At 42.5% G+C, this 23,681-nt stretch overlaps 1 protein-coding gene across 1 annotated transcript in view; it reads left to right on the top strand.

Moving 5' to 3' along the window:
• The window catches only part of LOC310668822 (putative helicase senataxin), a 286,306-nt gene extending 262,887 nt beyond the window's left edge, over positions 1 to 23,419 (top strand). The window contains exons 23-26 of the mRNA XM_083422138.1: positions 17,679 to 17,777; positions 19,526 to 19,613; positions 21,770 to 21,923; positions 22,071 to 23,419. Of these exons, the coding sequence (XP_083278264.1) occupies positions 17,679 to 17,777; positions 19,526 to 19,613; positions 21,770 to 21,923; positions 22,071 to 22,075 (346 nt within the window). The 3' untranslated portion in view covers positions 22,076 to 23,419. The remainder of the gene's footprint in view (positions 1 to 17,678; positions 17,778 to 19,525; positions 19,614 to 21,769; positions 21,924 to 22,070) is intronic.
• The last annotated feature ends 262 nt before the right edge of the window (positions 23,420 to 23,681 follow it).

Raw genomic sequence — 23,681 nt, 5'->3', positions numbered from 1 at the left:
AAATCGCAAGGAATTTTGAAAGAAATAAAACTATATCAAATACAATATATGCAAATAATAAATCAAGAGATTGAATGGAAAATAAGACAAATGAAACAAAAGACATTTGAATCGGCTAACAAATGTGGGAAACTCTTAGCTTGGCAAATGAGAAAAAGACAAAAGTTAAATGCTGTTGTTGTTTAGTCGTTCAGTCGTGTCCGACTCTTCGTGACCCCATGGACCAGAGCACGCCAGGCATTCCTGTCTTCCACTGCCACCCGCAGTTTGGTCAGATTCATGTTTGTAGCTTCGAGAACACTGTCTAACCATCTCGTCCTCTGTCGTCCCCTTCTCCTTGTGCCCTCCATCTTTCCCAACATCAGGGTCTTTTCCAGTGAGTCTTCTCTTCTCATGAGGTGGCCAAAGTATTGGAGCCTCAGCTTCACGATCTGTCCTTCCAGTGAGCACTCAGGGCTGATTTCCTTAAGAATGGATGCATTTGATCTTCTTGCAGTCCATGGGACTCTCAAGAGTTTCCTCCAGCACCATAATTCAAAAGCGTCAATTCTTCGGCGATCAGCCTTCTTTATGGTCCAGCTCTCACTTCCATACATCACTACTGGGAAAACCATAGCTTTTACTATACGGACCTTTGTTGGCAAGGTGATGTCTCTACTTTTTAAAATGCTGTCTAGGTTTGTCATTGCTTTAAAAGTTAAATACCATTACTAATTTGGAAGTAGATGGAAAGATTATACAAAACCCAGCAGAGATTAGAAAATGTTTTCAGAAGTATTTTAAACAACTATATACACAAAGGCCTCAGAAAGAGAAGGATATAGAGCAATTTGTGAAAATGAATGGATTACAAAGAATCTCTCAAGAAAATAGACTGAAGCTGAGCTACAAAATAACTGAACAGGAGGTGGAAAGCGCCATTCAGAATATGCAACTGGGGAAGTCTCCAGGACCGGACGGACTGACTTCCAGATACTACAAATATTTGAAAGAATGGCTGATACAACCTTTAAAGGAAGTTTGTAATGAGATATTGGAAGGGAAAAAGGCACCAGAGACGTGGAAAGAGGCATACATAACTCTTATACCAAAAACAGAGGCTGAAAAGACACAACTTAAGAACTACCGCCCAATATCATTATTAAATGTGGATTATAAAATCTTCGCTGACATTTTGGCTAAAAGATTAAAATCAGTTTTAGTGGAAGAGATTCACAAAGACCAGGCAGGCTTTCTCCCGGGCAGACACTTATCTGACAATACGAGAAATGTAATTGATATTCTGGAATTACTACAAGAGAATATTAACACAAAGGCTGTTTTAATCTAAGCCTTTGATAATATTTTTTGGAGTTTTATGAAGAAGAATCTCCAGGGGATGGGGGTAGGCCAGCAGTTTGAGAATGGTATAGGTGCAATATATTCCGAACAAAAGGCTAAACTAATTGTTAATAATGTAGTGACGGAGGAATTTAAGATAGAGAAAGGTACACGTCAAGGTTGCCCAATCTCTCCATTGCTTTTTATATCGGTCCTGGAGGTCCTCTTGAAACATGATCAGAAGAGACCAATTGGTCAAGGGAATACAGGTCGGAGCCAAACAATATAAACTAAGAGCATTTGCAGATGACCTTGTATTGACATTGCAGGAGCCAGAAGCTAGTACTAAAAGGGTTTTAGAACTGATTGAAGAATTTGGTCAAGTGGCAGGATTTAAATTAAATAAATCAAAAACAAAGGTTTTGGAGAAAAACTTAACTGAAAATGAGAGAGAAAGGTTTCAGAATGAGACAGGTTTGACAGTGGTTAAGAAAGTGAAGTATTTGGGGATTAATATGACATCTAATGGGACGTGGGTGGCGCTGTGGGTTAAAGCCTCAGCGCCTAGGGCTTGCCGATCGTAAGGTCGGCGGTTCGAATCCCCATGGCGGGGTGCGCTCCCGCTGTTCGGTCCCAGCGCCTGCCAACCTAGCAGTTCGAAAGCACTCTCGGGTGCAAGTAGATACCAGGGGGAAGGTAAACGGCGTTTCCGTGTGCGGCTCTGGCTCGCCAGAGCAGCGATGTCACGCTGGCCACGTGACCCGGAAGTGTCTTCGGACAGCGCTGGCCCCCGGCCTCTTTGAGTGAGATGGGCGCACAACCCTAGAGTCTGTCAAGACTGGCCCGTACGGGCAGGGGTACCTTTACCTTTACCTTTATGACATCTAAGAATGGGAACCTATTCAAAGATAATTATGAAAAATGTTGGACGGAGGTGAAAAGAGATCTCGAAATCTGGTCTAATTTGAAGCTTTCATTGTTAGGTCGTATTGTTGTCAGAACTAGATCATCAGCAAAGGCTTTTAATTTATATTGTTTCGAACCTACTGTAATACCTTTGACTTGTTCATCTTTTCTAATCATAGACCTCCAGGACTGAAATAAACAGCAGAGGGGAAAGTGGGCACCCTTGCCTGGTTCCTTTCTCAATTCTAATTTCCTCTGAAACCACATTATTTACAATAATTTTGGCTTTTTGTTCTAGATAGATCGCTTTAATTCCATTTAAAAAATCATGACCTATCCCCATACTCTCTAAATTATGTAACATAAAACTCCAAGAAACATTGTCAAAGGCTTTCTCTGCATCAATAAACATTAACATTGCTTTACAACTCTTTCTTGCTTCTAACTTTTCCAAAATATCTACAGCATTTCTAATGTTGTCTTTCATATGTCTTCCAGGCAGAAATCCTGCCTGGTCTTTATGAATATACTCAGATAAAACCTTCTTTAGCCTGTTGGCCAGTATGTTTGCAAAAATTTTATAATCCACATTGAGTAGAGAGATTGGTCTGTAGTTTTTAACATTGGATCTATCTTGACCCTGTTTAGGAATCAGAGTAATATAATCTTGCTTCCAGGTTTCAGGTGCTTTGCCCCCTCCCAAAATCGAATTAGATACTTCTACCAGAGGTTGAATGAGCGAGTCTTTCAATGTCTTATAATATTTCACTGATAGACCATCAGGTCCTGGTGTCTTGCCAAGTTGCATTGAATTTATTGCCTGTTCCACTTCCTGGTTTGTAATTAAACCTTTTAGTAGATTCTTTTTATCCTCCGGAATCTGTCACAACCCATTAGTCTTTATAAATTGCTCGATTTCCCCTATATCTTCTTTATCCTTTTTATACAGTTGTTTATAATATTTGTAAAAGCATTTTCTAATGTCTGCAGGGTTCTCTACAGATTTTCCTTCTGTAACAATGTTTGTAATAGTACTTTGATTTTGTCTCTTCTTTAGTTGCCAGGCTAATAAAGTGGTGCCCCGCAAGACGAATGCCTCGCAAGACGGAAAACCCGCTAGACAAAAGTTTTTTCCGTTTTGGAGGTGCTTCGCAAAACAAAATTGCTATGGGCTTGCTTCGCAAGACAAAAATGTCTTGTGAGTTCCTGCGGGTTTTTTCCCCCTCCCCCCCCCTTTTCCCCAAGCCCCTAAGCCACTTAACAGCTGTTCGCTAAGCCGCTTAACAGCTGATCGCTAAGCCGCTTAACAGCTGATCTAAGCCGCTTATCAGCTGATCTAAGGCGCTAATAGCCTTTTAGCAGCTAATCCGCTAATCCCTTAAGCCTTTAATAGCCACTAATAGCCGCTAATAGCGCTAATAGCGCTAATCTGCTAATGGGCTTGCTTCGCAAGACGAAAAAAACCGCAAGACGAAGAGACTCGCGGAACGGATTCTTTTCGTCTTGCGAGGCACCACTGTAATTTCCCACATTTATTTGCAGATTCAAAATTTCTTTGTCTCATCTTTCTTATCTTCCATTCAATTTCTTGATTTACTAACTGTGAATATTGAACCTGTAGGGCTTTAATTTCTTTTTGGATCTGCACATTTTTTGGGTTTCCTCTAAGCTTCTTCTCTTTATCGTTTATTTGTTCCATAGTTTTATCTTTTGTCTCATTCTGTGACTTTCTCCTAATTGTGTTTTGTTGTATCAGAAACCCTCTCATTACCGCTTTGCTGGCCTCCCAAATAACCCTTATTTCCGTTCCTTGATTCATATTAAGTTCAAAACAATCCTTTAGGGTTTTTTGGGCCTTATTAACAATTAATGAACTTCTCAACAGATCATCATTCAGTTGCCATCTGAAGGAGCCTCCCCAGGGCGTTTTCCAACAGGTTGCGGAACAACTCCAGGCACGCCTGGAGGATGCAGACCATTTGAATCCCTTCCATTTGCGATTCAGGCTTCATCATGGGACTGAAACTGCCTTGGTCGTGCTGGTTGATGATCTCCGGCGGGCTAGGGACAGAGGTGAAAGCTGTTTCCTAGTTCTACTGGATCTCTCAGCGGCCTTTGACACCATCGACCACGACATCCTTCTGGATCGTCTAGAGGGGGTGGGAGCTGGGGGCATTGTTAGACAGTGATTCCTCTCCTTCCTCCTGGGCCGTGTTCAGAAAGTGGAGTTAGGGGATGGATGTTCGGACCCCTGGGCTCTCACTTGTGGGGTGCCTCAGGGTTCCGTCCTCTCCCCCATGTTTTCTAACATCTATCTGAAGCCTCTGGGAGAGATCATCAGGGGGTTTGGGCTATATGTTCATCAGTATGCGAATGTTACCCAGCTCTACCTCTCTTCCAAATCAAAACCAGTGAAGGCAGTGAAGGTCTTGTGTGAGTGTCTGGCGGTGGTTGCGGGATGGGTGGCGGCTAACAGATTGAGGCTGAATCCTGACAAGACAGAAGTACTGTTTTGGGGGGACAGGGGGCAGGTGGGTGTGGAGGACTCCCTGGTTCTGAATGGGGCAACTGTGCCCCTGAAGGACCAGATGCGCAGCCTGGGAGTCATTTTGAACTCACAGCTGTCCATGGAGACGCAGGTTAATTCTGTGTCCAGGGCAGCTGTCTACCAGCTCCACCTGGTACGCAGGCTGAGACCCTACCTGCCCGCGGACTGTCTCGCCAGAGTGGTGCATGCTCTAGTTATCTCCCGCTTGGACTACTGCAACCCGCTCTACATGTGGCTACCTTTGAAGGTGACCCGGAAACTGCAATTAATCCAGAATGCGGCAGCTAGACTGGTGACTGGGAGTGGCCGCCAGGAGCATATAACACCAGTCTTTTTTTCTTTCTTTTTTTTGAATTTTTTTTATTAACAATTTCAACATAGCAAACTATCAAAACAAATCATCTTCCTTATTCCCCCCCATTTTTCCCTCCCACCTCCCCAACAAACCCTCCCTCCCTCCCTCCCCCCTACGACTTTCCTCAGCTCCTCTCTGATTTCTCATTCAGTGTTAACTTTCGCATATTATAAAACTGTATACATCCTTATATTATCTATCTTCTATGTTATCCTTCAATAAATTTGTGTATGTTTATTCAAAACCTGCCAGGGAGTCCAATTCATTTTTTTTGTTTTTTTAGGTAATTTGTAAAAGGTTCTCATTCTTCTTTGAAGTCACAGTTGTCCTTGTCTCGTAGTTTGCATGTCAATTTTGCCAGTTCTGCATAGTTCATCAGTTTCTCCTGCCACTGTTCTTTTGTCAGGATTTCCTCATTCTTCCATCCTTGTGCAATCAAGACTCTTGCCGCTGTTGTCACATACATAAATAAGTTTCTTTTCCTTGGCAGGTCTTTCCCTACAATCCTTAACAAAAGTGCTTCTGGTTTTTTTACAAATGTTAATTTAAACATTTACTTCAACTCATTATATATCATTTCCCCAAAATTTTTAATTTCTCTACATTCCCACCGCATTTGGTAAAAAGTCCCTTCTATTTCTTTACATTTCCAGCATACATTTGACCCCGTTTTATACATTCCTGCAATCTGTACTGGTGTTATATACCATCTATACATCACTTTCATATAATTTTCTTTCAAAAGAGAACAGTCTGTAAATTTTAAATTTTAAATCTATTCTCCACAATTTAACCCAATCTTCAAATTGTATATTATGTCCTATATCTTGTGCCCATTTGATCATGACCGATTTCACCTCATCTTTTGTTTCCCATTCTAGCAGAATACTATATGCACCGTTCAGCAACTTCACTTTTCCTTCTATCACTTCCTTTTGAAATCTAGAAGTAGTATAACTAAATCCTTTCTTGTTGTCTTCTTTGTATATCTTGTGCAATTGCCTGTAACGTAACCAACTCTGAAAATGATCTTTTATTTCCTCATACTCTTTTAGCTTCCATTTTCCTTCTCGGTCCTTTAGTAAATCACTGTATGTAAGCCATTTTCCTTTTTTACCAAGTGGCTTGAGCAGCAAAGCTTCTTTTTTTTTTTCCATTTCATTTTTATTCAAATTTTACGTAAATATATATAGTCGTACAAATTTCCCATTCACATATTTACAGTTTTTTCATATGGACTTCCCACAACTTCTCTGCCAATCATCCGTGATAAAAAAAATTTCTACACATTTCTCAAGTTCCGTATCACCATTTTTCCTTTCCTTTTTTTCCTTTTTCTTTTAAAGTAAACAAGTAAATACATAAATAAATATCTTAACAAATTTGTTTACATTTTTGCAATATTCCTTATCTTACTCACAAAACTTCTTTAAAACCTACTAGCGTTGTTTGTTCCTCACATACGCCTTTCAAATACTCCGAAAATTTTTTCCAGTCCTCAATGAATTTATGGGCTCGTTGGTATCTAATTTTCCCAGTTAATTTATCCAATTCTGCGTAATCTGTTAATTTCATCCTCCACTCCTCCAAAGTCGGTAATTCTTCTTGTTTCCACCTCTGGGCCATCAATACTCTCGCTGCTGTTATCGCGTACTGGAAAAGTTTACAGTCCTTTTTATTGATTTCATTCCTCATTATTCCTAAAAGGAAAGTTTCTGGTCTCTTTACAAAACTGTATTTTAACATCTTCTTTAATTCATTATATACTCTCTCCCAGAACCCTTTCACTTTTTTACACTCCCACCACATATGAATAAAGGTTCCCTCCTTCTCTTTACATTTCCAGCACTTGTTATTAGTTTTAAACATCTTTGCTAATTTAACTGGTGTGATATACCATCTGTATACCATTTTCATCGTGTTTTCTTTTAGTGTGGTGCATGCTGTAAACTTCAAGTTGTTATTCCATATTTTCGCCCAATCTTCCTGGTATATATTGTACCCAAAGTCCCTAGCCCAGTGGATCATTACCGACTTAACTTCCTCATCCATCGTGTACCATTCCAATAGCATTTTGTACATTTTTGAAATTGTTTTACTGTCGTTGTTTACTATTTCCGTTTGGAATCTTGAATCTTTCCCTATATACCCCTTTTCTTTCAAATCTTTTTTAAACATATCTGTCAGGGGTTCAGGAGCAGAGTCACAGGAGAGGGAGGAAATGGAGAGCGAGGGGGAGGAGTCCAAAGGAAATGTCAGCGATGACAGCAATCCGAGGTCTCTGAGTCTCTCCAGTGACTCGGAGGATTCACAGAAAGGGGCCCCCATAGTCAGGGCAAGGGGAGTGCCCAGGGGGACACCTCGGGAAGAAGGGGCCAGGGGGGACTCAGAGAGTAGCAGCTGGAAATCCGGACCAGCGTCCCCCCCAGAGTGCAGTAGGGGGGAGGAGTCCCAGGCATCGGGATCAGGTGGCGCGCGGGCAGCGGGAGAACGTGAGGCAGGAGTGACCACACCCTCGTCAGGGAGCGAGGAAACGGTAATCCGGAAAGTTAAACGCGCGCGCGCGCCAAGTTCAAATGTACAGGAGGGCGGCACGGTGGGCAGCCCGGGTAGGGAGCCAGGTCCTAAAGCCCGCCGAAGAGAGGGGGAGGAGTCAGAGGGGTCAACGTCTGCGTCGGAAGAGTCCAGGAGGGAGGAGACCCCGGGGGGTAGTAGGACCCAGAGGAAGAGAGAGAGAAGGAAGAGGTGGAGTAAGATTAGAGTCTTAAACTGGTGTACAGGGGGCGGAGACTCAGACGGAGCTTCGCCGGTCTAGACTCCAGACGTAGAGCTGGGACGCTGAGGCTTGGAAATGGAAACTATTTTTCAATAAAGACTTTGATACTTTACTACCGGCTAGCGTTGGTCCTTTGTGAGCTGGGACCAGGAGCCAGCTCTGACAATATCATTTATTTGATAATAATTAAACCAATCAAACACATATTCGTTTACTTGTTCATATGGCTTCAATCTCCATTTTTCTCCATCCTTAACCACTAGGTCTCCATAGGTAATCCAGTTACCTCTCATATTGGTTTTTTTAACACACATAACCTCTAGTGGAGACAACCAGTGTGGGATCCTTGGTTCCAATAAATTTTTATATCTCTCCCATACTTCCTTTAACGGATTCCTAAAGATGTGGTCTCCAAAAGTTTTGTGGCCCTTTTTCTTCTCCCGCCATAGATACGCGTGCCACCCAAATCTGTTATCAAATCCCTCTAGGTCTAGCAATTTTGTGTTCTTTAATTTTATCCAATCTTTTATCCAGCAAAGGCATGAGGCCTCATAGTATAATTTCAAATCTGGCAGGGCAAAACCTCCTCTTTCTCTTGCGTCCGTTAGTAATTTATATTGGATTCTCGGTTTTTTGCCCTGCCAGATATATCTTGAGATTCCTCTTTGCCACTCTTTGAATATCCTCGTGCCTTTAAGTATTGGAATCATCTGAAATAAAAATAACATTTTTGGGAGTACACACATCTTAATCATTGAAATTCTCCCCCACAAGGATAGTTTTAGTCTTCCCCACACCTCTAGGTCTTTCTTAATTCCGTTCCACACAGGTATATAATTATTCTGAAACAAATCAATATTTTTTGGAGTCAGCCATATTCCCAAATATTTTACTTTTTTCGCCACTTCAATACCAGTTTGTTGTTGCAGATCTTCTATCAGTGTTTGAACCATATTTTTTACCATGATTTTAGTTTTTTTCTTGTTTAATATAAACCCTGCTACTTTACCAAATTGATCAATCTCCTTTAACACTTCTGTTACGCTCTCCGTCGGGTCTTCCATCATTAACACCAAATCGTCAGCAAAGGCTTTGACTTTATATTTATTTTGGCCCACTGATACCCCTTTTATCATTTCATTTTTCCTAATTGAATTTAGAAGAACCTCCAGAACTAGTATAAACAGCAAAGGCGAGAGCGGACATCCCTGTCTGGTACCTTTCGATATTTCCACCTCTTCCGTAATTACACTATTCACCATCAGTTTTGCTCTTTGTTCCGTGTAAATTGCCTTTATTCCATTGAAAAAGTCCTCCCCCACCTCCATGTATTCTAAATTTTTTAACATAAAGTCCCATGAGATGTTATCGAAAGCCTTTTCGGCGTCTACAAACATCAGAATTGCCTGCTTCTCATTCCTGGCTGTCAGATATTCTATAATATTAACTATGTTCCTGACGTTATCCCTCATCTGTCTGCCTGGAAGGAAGCCAGCTTGGTCATCATGAATAATTTCTTGTAGAACCTTTTTCAGTCTTTTCGCTAGTATTCCTGTAAAGATTTTATAGTCTGTGTTTAACAAAGAAATTGGCCTGTAGTTCTTTACTTGTGTTAGGTCTGCATCTTGCTTTGGAATAAAGGTTATGAAGGCTTCTTTCCATGTCTCGGGTATTTCCTTTTCTTTCAGAATATTATTCATTACTTCCCTCAGTGGTGCCATCAAAGTCTGTCTTAACTCTTTATAATAGTTTGCTGTAAATCCATCTGGTCCTGGGGCCTTCCCTTTTTTCAGCTCTTTTATAATCTCTATTATCTCATCGTTGTCTATTGGGGTGTTCAGCTTTTCTTTCTTTTCTGTCGGGATCTTCTGCACCTCTTTTTCCTTTAAATATCTCTCTATTTTTCTCATATTATTTTTATCCTTGTTATTGTACAATTGTTTGTAGAAATCCAAAAATCCCTTTCTAATTCCTTTCGGGTTGGTTATCTCTTCTCCATCTATTGAAATTTTATTTATTGTATTTAGTTCTTTTCTCTTCTTAATTTGCCAAGCAAGCCATTTCCCGGATTTGTTGGCAAATTCAAAATTTTTCTGTCTTAGCTTTTTAATATTCCACTCCACCTCTTTATTTATTATCATAGCAAATTGTGTTTGTAGCACTTTAATACTTTGTTTGATTTTAGGATCGTTTGGATTTTTGATTAGTCTTTGCTCATTATCCATTATTTGTTTTAAAATCTCCTTCTTTTCTTTTTCTCTATTCTTCCTTTTAATTGAGTTCCTTTGTATAAAGAACCCTCTCATCACCGCCTTGCTAGCGTCCCATACAATACTCATCTTTGTACCTTTGTTACAGTTATCTTCAAAATACTCCGTCAATTTCTTTTGCGCGTCTTGTAAAGTTTTTTGATCATCTAAGAGGTAGTCGTTCATTCTCCATCTAAAAGTTCTTTCTTCAAAACTTTTTAATTTCAATTCAATTGGGTTGTGATCTGAGATTACTTTTGGCTGGATTTCAATTTGCATGATTCTTGGGGTTAAATCATTGGAGATCCAAATTTGATCAATTCTAGACATTGACTGGTTTGGTTCTGAGTAAAACGTGAATTGTTTTTCAAGTGGGTGTCTCAGCCTCCAAATATCAATCAAATTGCAGTTTTTTGACATTTCAAAAAAAGATTTAGGTAATTTACCTTCTTTCGTCCCTTTATCTCTTAGCCTATCCATTTCTGTTGAGACTACCCCGTTCATATCTCCCATCATAATTATTTTTTGATCCATATACTCAAACAATTTTTCTTCCAACTTTTTATAAAAATCAGCCTTATTTCCATTAGGTGCATAGATCCCGACTATTAGCAGTTTTTCGCCTTGCCAAATGATCTGTACAGCAATAATTCTTCCTTCTTCATCCTTAAATATTTGTTGGGCTTCAATTTTATTTTTAATATATAGAACCACTCCTCTTTTCTTTTCTTTATCGGATGATATAAATTCATTTCCAAGTCTTTTGTTGATCAAGATTTTCCTATGTCTCCTTGCCACATGTGTCTCTTGCAGGCAGATAATATCCAAATTTTTCTTTTTTAAATATTGTTCCACCTTGTTCCTTTTTTTTTTTTCGTTCATCCCATTAATATTCCAATTCCATATTTTTAACGCCATTATGTTTCCTAATTATAAATATAAATCGTAGGTTGTTTTTTATTACTTTTTACAATCTGTCTGTTTCTTCTTCTATTTCTTCTTCCTCTTCCCCTTCCTCTTCTTCCTCCTCTTCTTCATCCGTCCTTTCCCCTTTCTTCTCCTTTTCGTCTGCATCCAACCCACCGGTGGCTCCGGTTCCTACTGGTGCACCCTTGTCTTTGTCCTCCTCTTCTTCTATCATCAATTCCTTGTATTTTCTCTGAAACTTGCCTATCTCCTCTGGCCTGGTCAATCTGTGCCTCTTACTTTTGTAGACAAAAGAAATCCCTTCAGGATATTCCCATTTGAATTCAATATTGTTCTTCTTAAGAATTTGTACCATTGATTTATATGGATTTCTTCGTTTCAACAGCCTAATTGGAATGTCTTTAAAAATGATTATGTAACTGCCACCTATATATAATCTTTTTTCTCTGTTTCTCTGAAGAATCCGGTTTCTCATTTCTCTGTCCTTGAAGGTTATGAGGCAATCTCCTGGGGCCTTCCTTGATTTATTCGTTCTTACTCTCATCCTGAAGGCATTTTGTATTGTATTTTCCATTTCTTCATTTTGTAGTTCCAGCCATTGAGCTAATTCTATTATTAGTTTTTGTTTAATATCCTCTCCCTGAGTCTCTGGTACCGACCTCAGTCTTAAATTCACTTCTCGTTGCCGTAATTCATTCATTGAAATCGCATCCCACATCTCTTCCTGTGTTTTATTTATTTCTGAGAGCCCCACCTTAATCTTTTCATCTTCCTTTTTCAGTTCTTTCACTTCCAATCTTGTCCTCTTCATTCCTTCCTCCAACACATGTGTTCTCTTAGACACCTCTTTAATTTGCCCCTTCAGTTCATTTACCGTCTCATCTATTTTCTTATCTAGTTTTCCAATCTTTGTATCTACTTGTTCTAATTTTGATTCTAAATTCTTTTCACTTTGCCTAATATCTGCAAACATTTTTAATATTTCTGATTTGAAATCTGATTCTTGTTTCGACCCCTTTCTCTCTGCTGGGGTCCCCCCATTACCTCCTTTCTTTTGTTGGTGAGACATTGTCTCTAGTTATATTAGCACTTTCGAAATTTTGAAAGTCCTTTCAGAGGATCCCAGACCAGGTTATTTCAACTTTAGTAGCCAAGCACAGTCCCAATATAAATATAATCCCGTCTAACTTATTCTAGCCCTGCATTAGTAATTTTCTATTATTCCCTTTGTTCCCTTTTCCCCCTTTTTTATCAATTAGGCCAATCTTTTTGCAAGGCCCCTATCGGAAAAATAGTGGCATGATCTCCAAATATAGTCTCTCCAGTATATTGTCCCAATTTAAGTTCGCTACTACAGTCTCTTGCCACTAATTAGACTGGGCTTCTTTGGGGCCTTCCGTCGAGATTAAACCTTTAAAACTCCAATCGCACTCCCCGAAGTGGGGTATTATAAGAGGAGAAGAGAACCAATAAAGATAGGATTAGACTTCTCTCTGATTCTTGCTTTGTCTTCTTGCCACCAATTAGGCTAGATCCTCATATGCTTTATCTTCTTGCCACCGATTAGGCTAGATCCTCATATACTTGGAAATAAAGATTAATAGAGATAAAAATACCCAGAATATCCAATATCCTCACCAAAAAAGAGAACAAAAAAGGAGCAAAAATTAATCCACTATTAGTCCACCTATACAACACAAAAAATTATAGAAGTCCTTTTGGCAAGGTTTGGCAGCTTTTGAAAACCACCGCCAGCCCTAAGCCCAAAGTCACATATGCAGAAAAAAAGAGGACAAGCCCGAAGGCACATATACAGAAAAAAGAGAAAAAATACAAAAAATACAAAAAATACAAAAACCAAAGGAAGAGAAAAATAACAAGTTGTGGTTTCCTCTTTGTCCACCTGGGGTCAGTAACAGAAAGAGTCCCAAGCTTAAATTCCTCAGTTTTTTAGTCCAATTTAAATCCAAAATATCCAGTAGTAATCATAGCCAACCAGTAAGGGAATTTACTATTTAGTCACAGTTCCCAGAAGGGAGCATAATCAAGACAGAAATTCCGAATTAGTTAATCTTTTCCACCTCCGTATACTCCAACATACATAGCAGAAAGGTGACCAAAATGGAGTCGGAAGCTTCACTTCCGTTACGCAGAGCTTTCTCTCTTTTTTTTTTGAAAAAAAAAAAGGAAACTTATATGCTTTCACTCTTCTCTTTTCGTCTCCCGTTACAAAGAGAACTTAAAGTATCAAGATATTAGTCTTTTTGCCCTCCTTTCCCACTTCCACCTTCTTTACGCTACTTTGTAACCTTCTTTTGAAAGTTGGGAGGGAGAGGGAGACTTTAGCCGCTAGCGATGCTCACCATTATCTCGTTTTGCTTCTCCCGCTGCGTCTAAGCTGATTCCAGATGACAGTTGAGCTCTTTTAGTCTCTCTTTAGTCTCCGAGTCCTTCCTTATGCCAATCCACCTTTAATTAACTCTTTAGGGTCGAATTTCTTTCTTTAGAGAATCCAGCGCTCTCGTTGCAAGCTCGGGGCTTCGTTTTCCGGAGTTAGCTATGGCTTCCCTCCGCCCGCGTTTCCCCCCCGCTGTACTCTTCGCTCCCTTACGGGAGTTACCTGACGGCCGGGAGGTCCGCGTTTTCGGCTGTGCGGGAACCAGTGTATCTGGACACCCTCCAGATACTTTTTCCGGGAGCCACGGCGCCCTGTGGAACCCCCTTTTTCCTCCGAAAAACCCGGGATTTTCCGCTTGGAACAATCCCCGCTTGCGGCGCGATCACGCTGAACCGGAAGCCACTTGAGCAGCAAAGCTTCAAGTGGTGAGAGCCACCAAGGTGTCTTCTGTTCTATTAAATCTTTATATCTCTCCCAAACCCTCATTAATGATTTCCTAATTATATGATTATAAAATCCTTTATGTACTTTTCCTTTCCCATACCATAGATATGCATGCCATCCGAATCTTTTATCATGACTTTCCAAATCCAATGCTTCTTGCTTTTCCAGCTTTATCCAGTCCCTAATCCATACCAAACATGCAGCCTCATAATACAATTTAAGGTATGGGAGGGCAGGCCAAACCGCCTCTTTCTTTTGTATCTTATACTTATACTTTATCCTTGGCCTTTTGCCCCCCCCCCCCCCCCGATAAACTTTGAAATTTCCTTCTGCCATTTTTTAAGGCAATCATCTTTTACCATTACTGGGACTGACTGGAACAGAAATAGAATTTTTGGCAAAACATTCATTTTTACCGCTACTATTTTTCCTAGCAGGGAGAGGTTCATTCTGCTCCATAATTCTAAATTTCTTTTTATCTCGAGCCACACTTTTTCATAATTATCTTTGTAAATATTTATGTTTCTTGATGTTAACCATATCCCTAAATATTTGACCTTTTTATGGACTTCTATCTCGATATTTTGCTCCAACTCTTTTTTCTCTTCTTCCTTCAAACTTTTGACTAATAATTTAGTTTTATTCCTATTTACTTTAAATCCTGCCACTTCCCCAAATCTTTTCTATAACTCCAGGGAGAGAATTTTTTGGACATATAATACCAGTCTTGAAAGACCTACATTGGCTCCCAGTATGTTTCCAATCACAATTCAAAGTGTTGGTGTTGACCTTTAAAGCCCTAAACGGCCTCGGCCCAGTATACCTGAAGGAGCGTCTCCACCCCCATCTTTCAGCCCGGACACTGAGGTCCAGCTCCGAGGGCCTTCTGGCGGTTCCCTCCTTGCGAGAAGTGAGGTTACAGGGAACCAGGCAGAGGGCCTTCTCAGTGGTGGCACCTGCCCTGTGGAATGCCCTCCCATCAGATGTCAAGGAAATAAACAACTATCTGACTTTTAGAAGACATTTGAAGGCAGCCCTGTTTAGGGAAGTTTTTAATGTTTGATGCTTTATTCTGTTTTTAACCTGTTGGGAGCTACCCAGAGTGGTGCCCATAATAATCTAATGCGACCCCGCAGAAACCAGGCTCCCTGGTTTACTGAAGAGCTCCGGAAAATGAAGTGGGACCTCAGACGGCTAGAGCGAGTATGGCAGGGTGCCCGCGACGGAGCCTCAAGAACATCTTATAGGGTTTTTATGAAAACCTACGAGATGGCAGTGAAGGCCGCTAAGAGGTCTTACTTCTCGGCCTCCATTGCATCCGCTAGCTCTCGCCCGGCGCAATTATTTAGCATAATTAGGTCTTTAACGTCCCTCGAGGGACAGCCAAATTTAAATAACAATTTGACACACAGCTGTGAGGCATTTGCGAGCTTTTTTGCGGAGAAGGTCCTGTTGCTCCACTGTGACCTCCCTGCCAATTTGGATACAATAACGGAACTGAAGGCCCCTCGACTGTCCTCGGGTCCAGTATTGGACCACTTTGACCGGATATCCCCAGCCAATGTGGACAGACTCCTCCGAGCTGGAAAGCCCACCACCTGTCCTCTTGAATCATAGAATCATAGAGTTGGAATAGACCACAAGGGCCATCGAGTCCAACCCCCTGCCAAGCAGGAAACACCATCAGAGCACTCCTGACATATGGTTGTCAAGCCTCTGCTTAAAGACCTCCAAAGAAGGAGACTCCACCACACTCCTTGGCAGCAAATTCCACTGTCGAACAGCTCTTACTGTCAGGAAGTTCTTCCTAATGTTTGGGTGGAATCTTCTTTCTTGTAGTTTGGATCCATTGCTCCGTGTCCGCTTCTCTGGAGCAGCAGAAAACAACCTTTCTCCCTCCTCTATGTGACATCCTTTTATATATTTGAACATGGCTATCATATCACCCCTTAACCTCCTCTTCTCCAGGCTAAACATGCCCAGCTCCCTTAGCCGTTCCTCATAAGGCATCGTTTCCAGGCCTTTGACCATTTTGGTTGCCCTCCTCTGGACACGTTCCAGTTTGTCAGTGTCCTTCTTGAACTGTGGTGCCCAGAACTGGACACAGTACTCCAGGTGAGGTCTGACCAGAGCAGAATACAGTGGCACTATTACTTCCCTTGATCTAGATGCTATACTCCTATTGATGCAGCCTAGAATTGCATTGGCTTTTTTAGCTGCCGCGTCACACTGTTGGTTCATGTCAAGTTTGTGGTCAACCAAGACTCCTAGATCCTTTTCACATGTACTGCTCTCAAGCCAGGTGTCACCCATCTTGTATTTGTGCCTCTCATTTTTTTTGCCCAAGTGCAATACTTTACATTTCTCCCTGTTAAAGTTCATCTTGTTTGTTTTGGCCCAGTTCTCTAATCTGTCAAGGTCGTTTTGAAGTGTGATCCTGTCCTCTGGGGTGTTAGCCACCCCTCCCAGTTTGGTGTCATCTGCAAATTTGCTCAGGATGCCCTTGAGTCCATCATCCAAGTCATTGATAAAGATGTTGAATAAGACCGGGCCCAAGACAGAACCCTGTGGCACCCCACTAGTCACTCTTCTCCAGGATGAAGAGGAACCATTGATGAGCACCCTTTGGGTCCGGTCAGTCAGCCAGTTACAAATCCACTGAGTGGTAGCATAGTCAAGACCGCATTTTACCAGCTTCTTTACAAGAATATCATGGGGCACCTTGTTGAATGCCTTGCTGAAATCAAGGTAGGCTACATCCACTGCGTTCCCTAAACTAGCCAAGTATTCTTGTACTATCTCCTTAGTTATTCTGGGCTGTGTTTCCTCTGCTGAATCATTTGCTCCAAATGATCATTTTGTCCTCTTGACCCGTGCCCATCTTGGCTGATTAGAGCGTGTCCAGACGAGGTGCGGGCCCTCCTGGGGGGTATCATCAATTTGTCCCTTGGCACCAGGACATTCCCAGGGGAACTGAAGGAGGCAGTGGTGTGTCCGCTCTTAATGAAAACATCATTAGATCCCTTAGATCTATCCAATTACCACCCGGTTTCGAATCTTCCATTCCTGGGTAAGGTGATTGAGAGAGCGGTTGCTAAACAGCTTGGTGGGTTTCTGGATGAAACATCGGCTTTGGATCCATTCCAGTCCGGCTTCCGCGCTGGTCATGGGACCGAGACGGCTCTCGTCGCCCTAACAGATGATCTTCGCAGGCAGCTGGATCGAGGCGGGTCGGGGCTGCTGATTCTTCTAGACCTGTCAGCAGCCTTGGTCGATCACGAACTCCTTATATTTCAAACGAATCCGCAAGCTAGCTTCCAGGTATATTGAGGGGAATCTGCTCTGCTACATTACTTACTAGCATGAGTGAAGGAAGGATAATACTTATTCAATATATCCTTTCCTACTATCCTTAACATTCCCACAACCCCACCCCCCCATCTCATTTGTTCTTGCAACAGCAGTGTGTAAAATACAGGTTATATTCCCATTTTACATATGAGAAAAGTGAGGCGCAACAGCCCAGCTACTGACTCAAGTAATCTCTCCAATCTACCATGTGCTCCCTCGCTTGCTCTCTCACTGTTTACATAGTTTTCTATTTCAGAGAAGAAGTGTGGAGTTTTCTTTAACTTCATAAAAGTGTGGTTTGTTTCCTTCTCAATCAGTTTCACCTCTCTTTTGGGGATGAGTGGTGGTGGTAAAGAGAGAAGTGTATTTAGGATGGCACCATACGACATTCCTTTTCTCTACAGAGTCGGGGAAGTTGACCTCGTGGATGGGTTCCAGGGCCGTGAGAAGGACTGTATCATTGTGTCCTGTGTTCGAGTGAACAGCATGCAAGGGTCAGTTGGGTAAGACTTTGCTGTCATAGTGCGAGGTGACAACTGAGGTGCCTCAACTTGGCAATTCTGACACTTAAGATGTGATCCTTGGGGTGGTCAAGTATGTGGGCCACTGTCCACAATTCAAGGTTGGAACAAGGGGTGTTGGAGCCCCTATGGTGGTCTTGTACTCCACTCTTGACCACCTGTGATGCCCATAAGGGATCTTATGAGAGGAGTTCCCAAAGTGTGGCACTCTGGCAGGGCCAAGGCTGTGTTAGCTTCCTCATTTCACCTCCCTTATCCCAATGAATTTACAATTCCTTATGTTGGCGAATCTGGGAGGGGGCTTCCACTGTGTCTAGCTGGGGGGGGGGAGGAGAGGGGGCCTCTAACCAGTGGTAGCAACTCTTCTGGCTCTTCCAGAAAAAAATAACAGGATGTGAAAGTGGCTGCCTGTCCCACAACCCAAAAACTGTGTGTATGTGCCCTTCTGTCAAACTGCCTGGAAGGAACCTAATGGCAGTCTAGGGTAGCACACAATAAAAGCCAGATCTTGAAGCCAGAAGTTCATATTGTAAGTGGAGGTGCAGTGTGTGTTGAAGGTGAGGGGCACTTTGTCAGCTTACAACTGAACTATATATCTGGGAGGTGGGCGAACAGGGAAGTTGAGGGGTTGGCAAGGCCAGAAGGAATCATTGGGCTTTGGGGCAGAATGGAGGGCAGAATGCAGACACCCTCTTGCCTCTCCTCTTCTGTAGCTTCAGATGGGTCACAAAATGGGGAGCCCCTATCAGAGGGCTCCTGGCTTCGATGGGTCCAGTGCTTTTAGATGCACCCCAGAAGAACTGCTGTTCAAGTGTCAAGGTGGGAGTCGAGAGCAGGTCAGGAATAACTCACAAGGGGCTGAAATCAGGCAAGCAGGGTTGGACTTCTTTTTATTATTTTATTTAAAAGTGTTTTTTTTGGGGGGGGGTGTTAGAAGGAGAAAAAAATTCACTGTTGTGCTAATGCTGCATTTCTGTTTTTCAAGTCACCTGAATCACAACAAATAGTATTACTCCACCAACAGGTTGTGCTGGATAGGCAGCTGAAGGTCCTGACATGGAATGAAGCTGGTTTCCACCACCAGCCCACTTCCTTTCCACATGTGTTTTTTTTATGGTGGTGGGGGTGTCTGCGCTTGGAAGCCACATGGTGGCGGGTAGGGAGCAGCTGAAATTGCAAAAGCAGAGCATGGACTGATTTTAAGATTTATTCCTCCTTGGTGGGAATGCCTGAAACTTTTTCAATGCCTTTGAAATTTAAACAGGGATTTAGTTGACCCCCACAGTGGTAGCTAGTAGGGCACTGTGGACATAGCTGCCCATCCTGAGCCAGCCTTACATACAGGGTTTTCCCCCATCCCTAGGTGTCAGAGGCTTTATGCTGTCAAGCCGGCATAGATAAAACTCTGGGCTCACGGCCAGTTCCAATCTATTTGATTCATTGATAAAGTTCAAAAATACATCTCCAGTGTTTCAATTAACGTCCGACCCCTTTGGCACAGTTGCCGCGTCTGCTCCCCCCCCCTTTTTTTTTTACCCAGCATGCAAGTCTGCGGAAACCCTGCCCCTGACTTCCTCTGTGTACAGAATGACTTGTTCCAGGCTCATCCTCCTCCCCCCCTGTCTCTGACTCGCTGTCAGACGACAGGCTGCTAATGATCTCTTTAGGCTCTCTATAAGTGCTGGTTTCTGTTCTTAAATCTTCTCCTGTCTTCCTCTCCCTGACACTAGGTTTCTGAAGAGTCTGCAGCAATTGAATATCACCATCACCCGAGCCAAGTACAGTCTCTTCATCCTTGGACACCTGCAAACGCTCATGGTACGTGGAAGAAGAAATAAACACCTTTGGCCCAAAGACACCTGGATTTATACACACACACAAACTCCCCATATCACCTCCAAAAGCTATAAATCAAGCCTACTTCATAGGGTTGTTTGGAAGGAGAGCATAACAGGATTCAGGGGTGCCCACAGGATTTTCTGAGCACAGTACCCTGTATAGATTGGGCCTTCTGCCCACACTTGCAAAAGAGGGCACACGTTGGCTCTGCTGGCTGTGGCAAGTGGGAGTTGTAGTTCAAAACATCTGGAACGCATCAGGCTGGCCAAAAGGTGTCGTAAGTAATTATGTATTTTGAATCAGCAGTGTTAGGGAAAATATTGGGCAGCATTTGCTTATTTATTGAATTTATGTTCTGCCCAAATGAGCCCAGTGTGGTAAACATGCCACACACAGAATAAATGTTAAAGCATTCTAAAAACAGCTACGATTAAAAATCTGGGGGGGGCAGGACCTTTCTCTCATCCAGTGATCTCAGCGTTGCTAGGAACAGTGTTCTTCAACCACCAAAAGTGCCTGGCTAAACAAACATGTTTTCAAATGCCTCCTGAAAGGCAATGATGAGGGAGAAAGGCATAGCTCCCCAGGGAGGGCATTCCACAAAGAGGGAGCCACCACTGAGAAGGCCCTGTCGCTTGTGGGTGCCCAGAGGAACCTGAAACTCAGGTTTCATAAATTATAAAACAATTAGGTTACTTTAGGTCTTTCCACAATTGAGCTTAAACTGGCAATACTATATTCCAGAGCTAAGGAAGCTCTGCTGCCTCCCAGTGTTGCTGGACTACAACTCCCGTCTTCTGACCTTTAGCTATGCTGGCTGGGGCTGGTGGGAATTGGAACCCAACAACACAGCTTCCCCACCACTGCTATTTTTCATGCAAGACCAAGCATGGCACTTCAGGGGGTGGACCATTTGATCTGATCCACCAAGGTTGTTTGTGAGAGGCTGTAAGGGTAGGGACTGGGAATCCTACAGCCCTACAGATGTTGTACAACTCCCATCAGCCACAGCCAGCATAGCCAATGGTCAAGGGATGGTGGGAGATGTAGTTAAGCAGCATATAGAGGGCCACAGAAGTTCTCCACTCGTCTCAGTGTTTTAAAATGCCAAACGGTGTGGTGGGGAGGGTTTATTTCAAGCAGAGAAAGGGATCGGGTTCTCTACCATGCCATTTGCTTCTGCCCCATCAGACTCTTCTCTATCCTGACACTTTTCTCCCAGTCAGGCTCTTGGACTGGGAGTGAGCCCTGTCGGGAGAAAAGTAGGTGGAGTGGGGGAGACTTCAGCACCCTCTTTCCCATCCTGCCACTTTTCAGTGTGAAATCACAATCACTCACATACGTATGCACTCAGTCTTATTATGGTCACTTTTGTCAGTCTTCTACTGCAATGACTTTGCCACTAGAGGGCCTCCAATCCAGATTTCTCCATTTGGAAGTCCTGGTGATGATGGTTTGCTGTTGCTCCTGTAAAGTGGCAGAGTTGTTAGTGGACTTGCATTAAACAATACTTGTTTCTCTGTCACTGGTGGTTCTATAGCTGCAGTGAGGAGGGAAGGATAATTGTAGCCTATGTACAAATGTATTGGAGGGATTCTCTGTTGTGTGTTCAGAAGCCACTGTTTACCAGTGAGTGCAATCCAAAGGAAGTTCTGTGTCCTAATTTCTACTGACACCCATTATTAGTGGTCTTTAGTATTTCAGATTAATTTAGCCAGTCTTTTTCAAGCTAAGGTCTCCTCCATTTTTCCTTGTGGAATGCTGTTGAGAGGCATACTCCAAAAGCAGATGGAGCCAGAGACCCACACAATCACACTCGCCCTCTCCTGCAGTGCAACAGAAGTTAGAAGAATCTCCTTAGAGGGAGCAGGTGGGATTGACAAGTTGAAGGGTGGTGGGCTGACTGGGAATGCTGGGGGGGGACGGGACTGATTTGGTCACCAGGTTCCTGTCCCTGCCTTCGAAGAAAAGAGAACTGGGAGCAAGCTACAACAGCCTCTACTTTGAGGCAGCAGGATTAACTTTGAATCCATGAATTTTCCCAACTCTTGTTTATGAACCATCACTACCGCACCTGCCCAGTCTCCTGTCCTAATAATTTATTGTTTCTTAAAATAAAATAAAAACCATTGTAGGAAAATGAAGATTGGAATGCTTTGATTCAAGATGCTCAGAAAAGAGGTGCCATCATCAAGACCTCCAGTGCCAAATACAATGTTCCTTGCTATGCAAGTGATGCTAAGAAGATCTTGAAGCCCATGACAGTCCAGCAGAGCCAAACAAGGACAGGTGAGTGCAGCATCTGAGTTGCATGGAGCTCCTGGACGACATACCTGGCAATACTCAGCTGGTGCTCCTGCTCCAGGAAACAGTGAGGCATGGCCCTTGCCGGTATCTCAGGATTCCTCTTCCCTAAAGCCATTCTTTCCTACACAGGCTAAACCTGTCCAAGAGCTGGCCAAAAGATCCAGCAATGAAAGTGAAGGCCTCAGATGAATTGCTGGAAATCTAGGCCCCCCTTGATGCCAAGCGACAGAGGAAAATGCAGTAGCCCCACAGTCCCTCCCGTATACTCAGAACCTTTTATTGTGGCTGCTGGTGTACTTTGCTCCACAGCCTTTTCCTGGATTGCAAGGTCATCTGCCTGAAAGATAATGCATTTTGAGTGATTGTTTTCTATATCATGGAGAGTTAGGCAGCCTGCTTCCTGTGCTGTAAACTTCAAGAAATCACACACTGTAAATGTTGGGTGTATGTAGTGTATATTTGTACGGCATGTAGAGAAACTTATCTTTTAGAGGTGAAACAGGCCTGGCTGTGGCCACAGTTAAATCACATGCCCCTGGGGTGAGTGTCCTGACATGTGCCTTGTCTCACCATGAGAGTTTGGCTTGCTGGTGTCTCAGGTTAGCATGTCCAGCCCTCATTGGGCCAGCACGCCTGGGTGAGTGCTGAAGTTGTTCCTGCTGCCATATTTCTTTCTGGCCCTAAAATTTAATTTGGCAAGAGCGACACCACTTATTTCTTAGTTCACATTTTTATTCTTTTGTATACATGATAAAAATAATTATAGAAAATAATTTAAAAAGAAGGCACTGTGTACATAATGTTGCAACAGGGAACATAGCAGGCATTTCACAGAAGTGATTTGTGCAGATTTCTGCAAGTGTAAAAGGCGAATATTTCCTTTTGCATTGGATCTGCTGCCACTTATGAGCCAAGGAGCCATGGGCCAAGTGCATCCTCACATTGCAGCCTCCCTGACAAATTGACATCCAGCAGTCTGGCAAGATGAGCTTTGGCAGGAGAGACTGTAATCTAACCTGGTGCCTTCCAGATGTTTTGGACTACAATTCCCATCAGCCCTGGCCAGCTGTATGACGCTGAAACTGATGTGAGAGCGCAAAACCTTCACTGACTGGGGCTGATGGGAGTTGTAGTCCAAAACATCTGGACAGCATCTGGTTGGAGAAGTTTGCAGGCTGGAGAGGACTGTTGTTATGATTATCACTGATGTTTTGGAATGTGTTTCTAATGTACATCGCCCTGAGATCTTTTGATAAAGGGCAGTATATAGATCAAATCATTACTACTACTACTACTCTGACAGTTAATTTTTGGTTTCCTTCACATAGAACAGGAGATCAAAAAATGCTATTCAGCAAAGTGTTCGAGCAGCATTAACATTTTGGTACAACTGTCCGCTTCTTCAGTGTAATAGCTGAAATGTAAATTTAAAAGTACATTTACATTTTTTGAGAAAAATAAAACCGAAAGTAATGAAATACAAATTCTTTTTACAATATGTTCTGCTTTTTCTGAATTGTATGTGTGTTGACCTCAGAGATGATTTTTAATAGAGAGGAGTTCCCTTCAGCTATTTCCCTCATGCTCTCTCTTGTGTCCAACTTGTGAAGTAACCTCAGTGGCCTTACAGCTGTTTAGTGTGCTGTACCCAAGGCGGTAAGGTCAAAGGAAAGGCGCTAGACAAAGAATGATCCAATAAGTCCTCAACGGCAGAACAGGCGGATGATAATGGTATGCTAC

This window comes from Podarcis tiliguerta, assembly GCF_965153285.1.
Source record: "Podarcis tiliguerta genome assembly, chromosome: W".
NCBI lineage: Eukaryota > Metazoa > Chordata > Lepidosauria > Squamata > Lacertidae > Podarcis > Podarcis tiliguerta.
The sequence above is the reverse complement of the archived record's forward strand: the minus strand, read 5'-3'. Positions and strand labels throughout refer to the sequence as shown.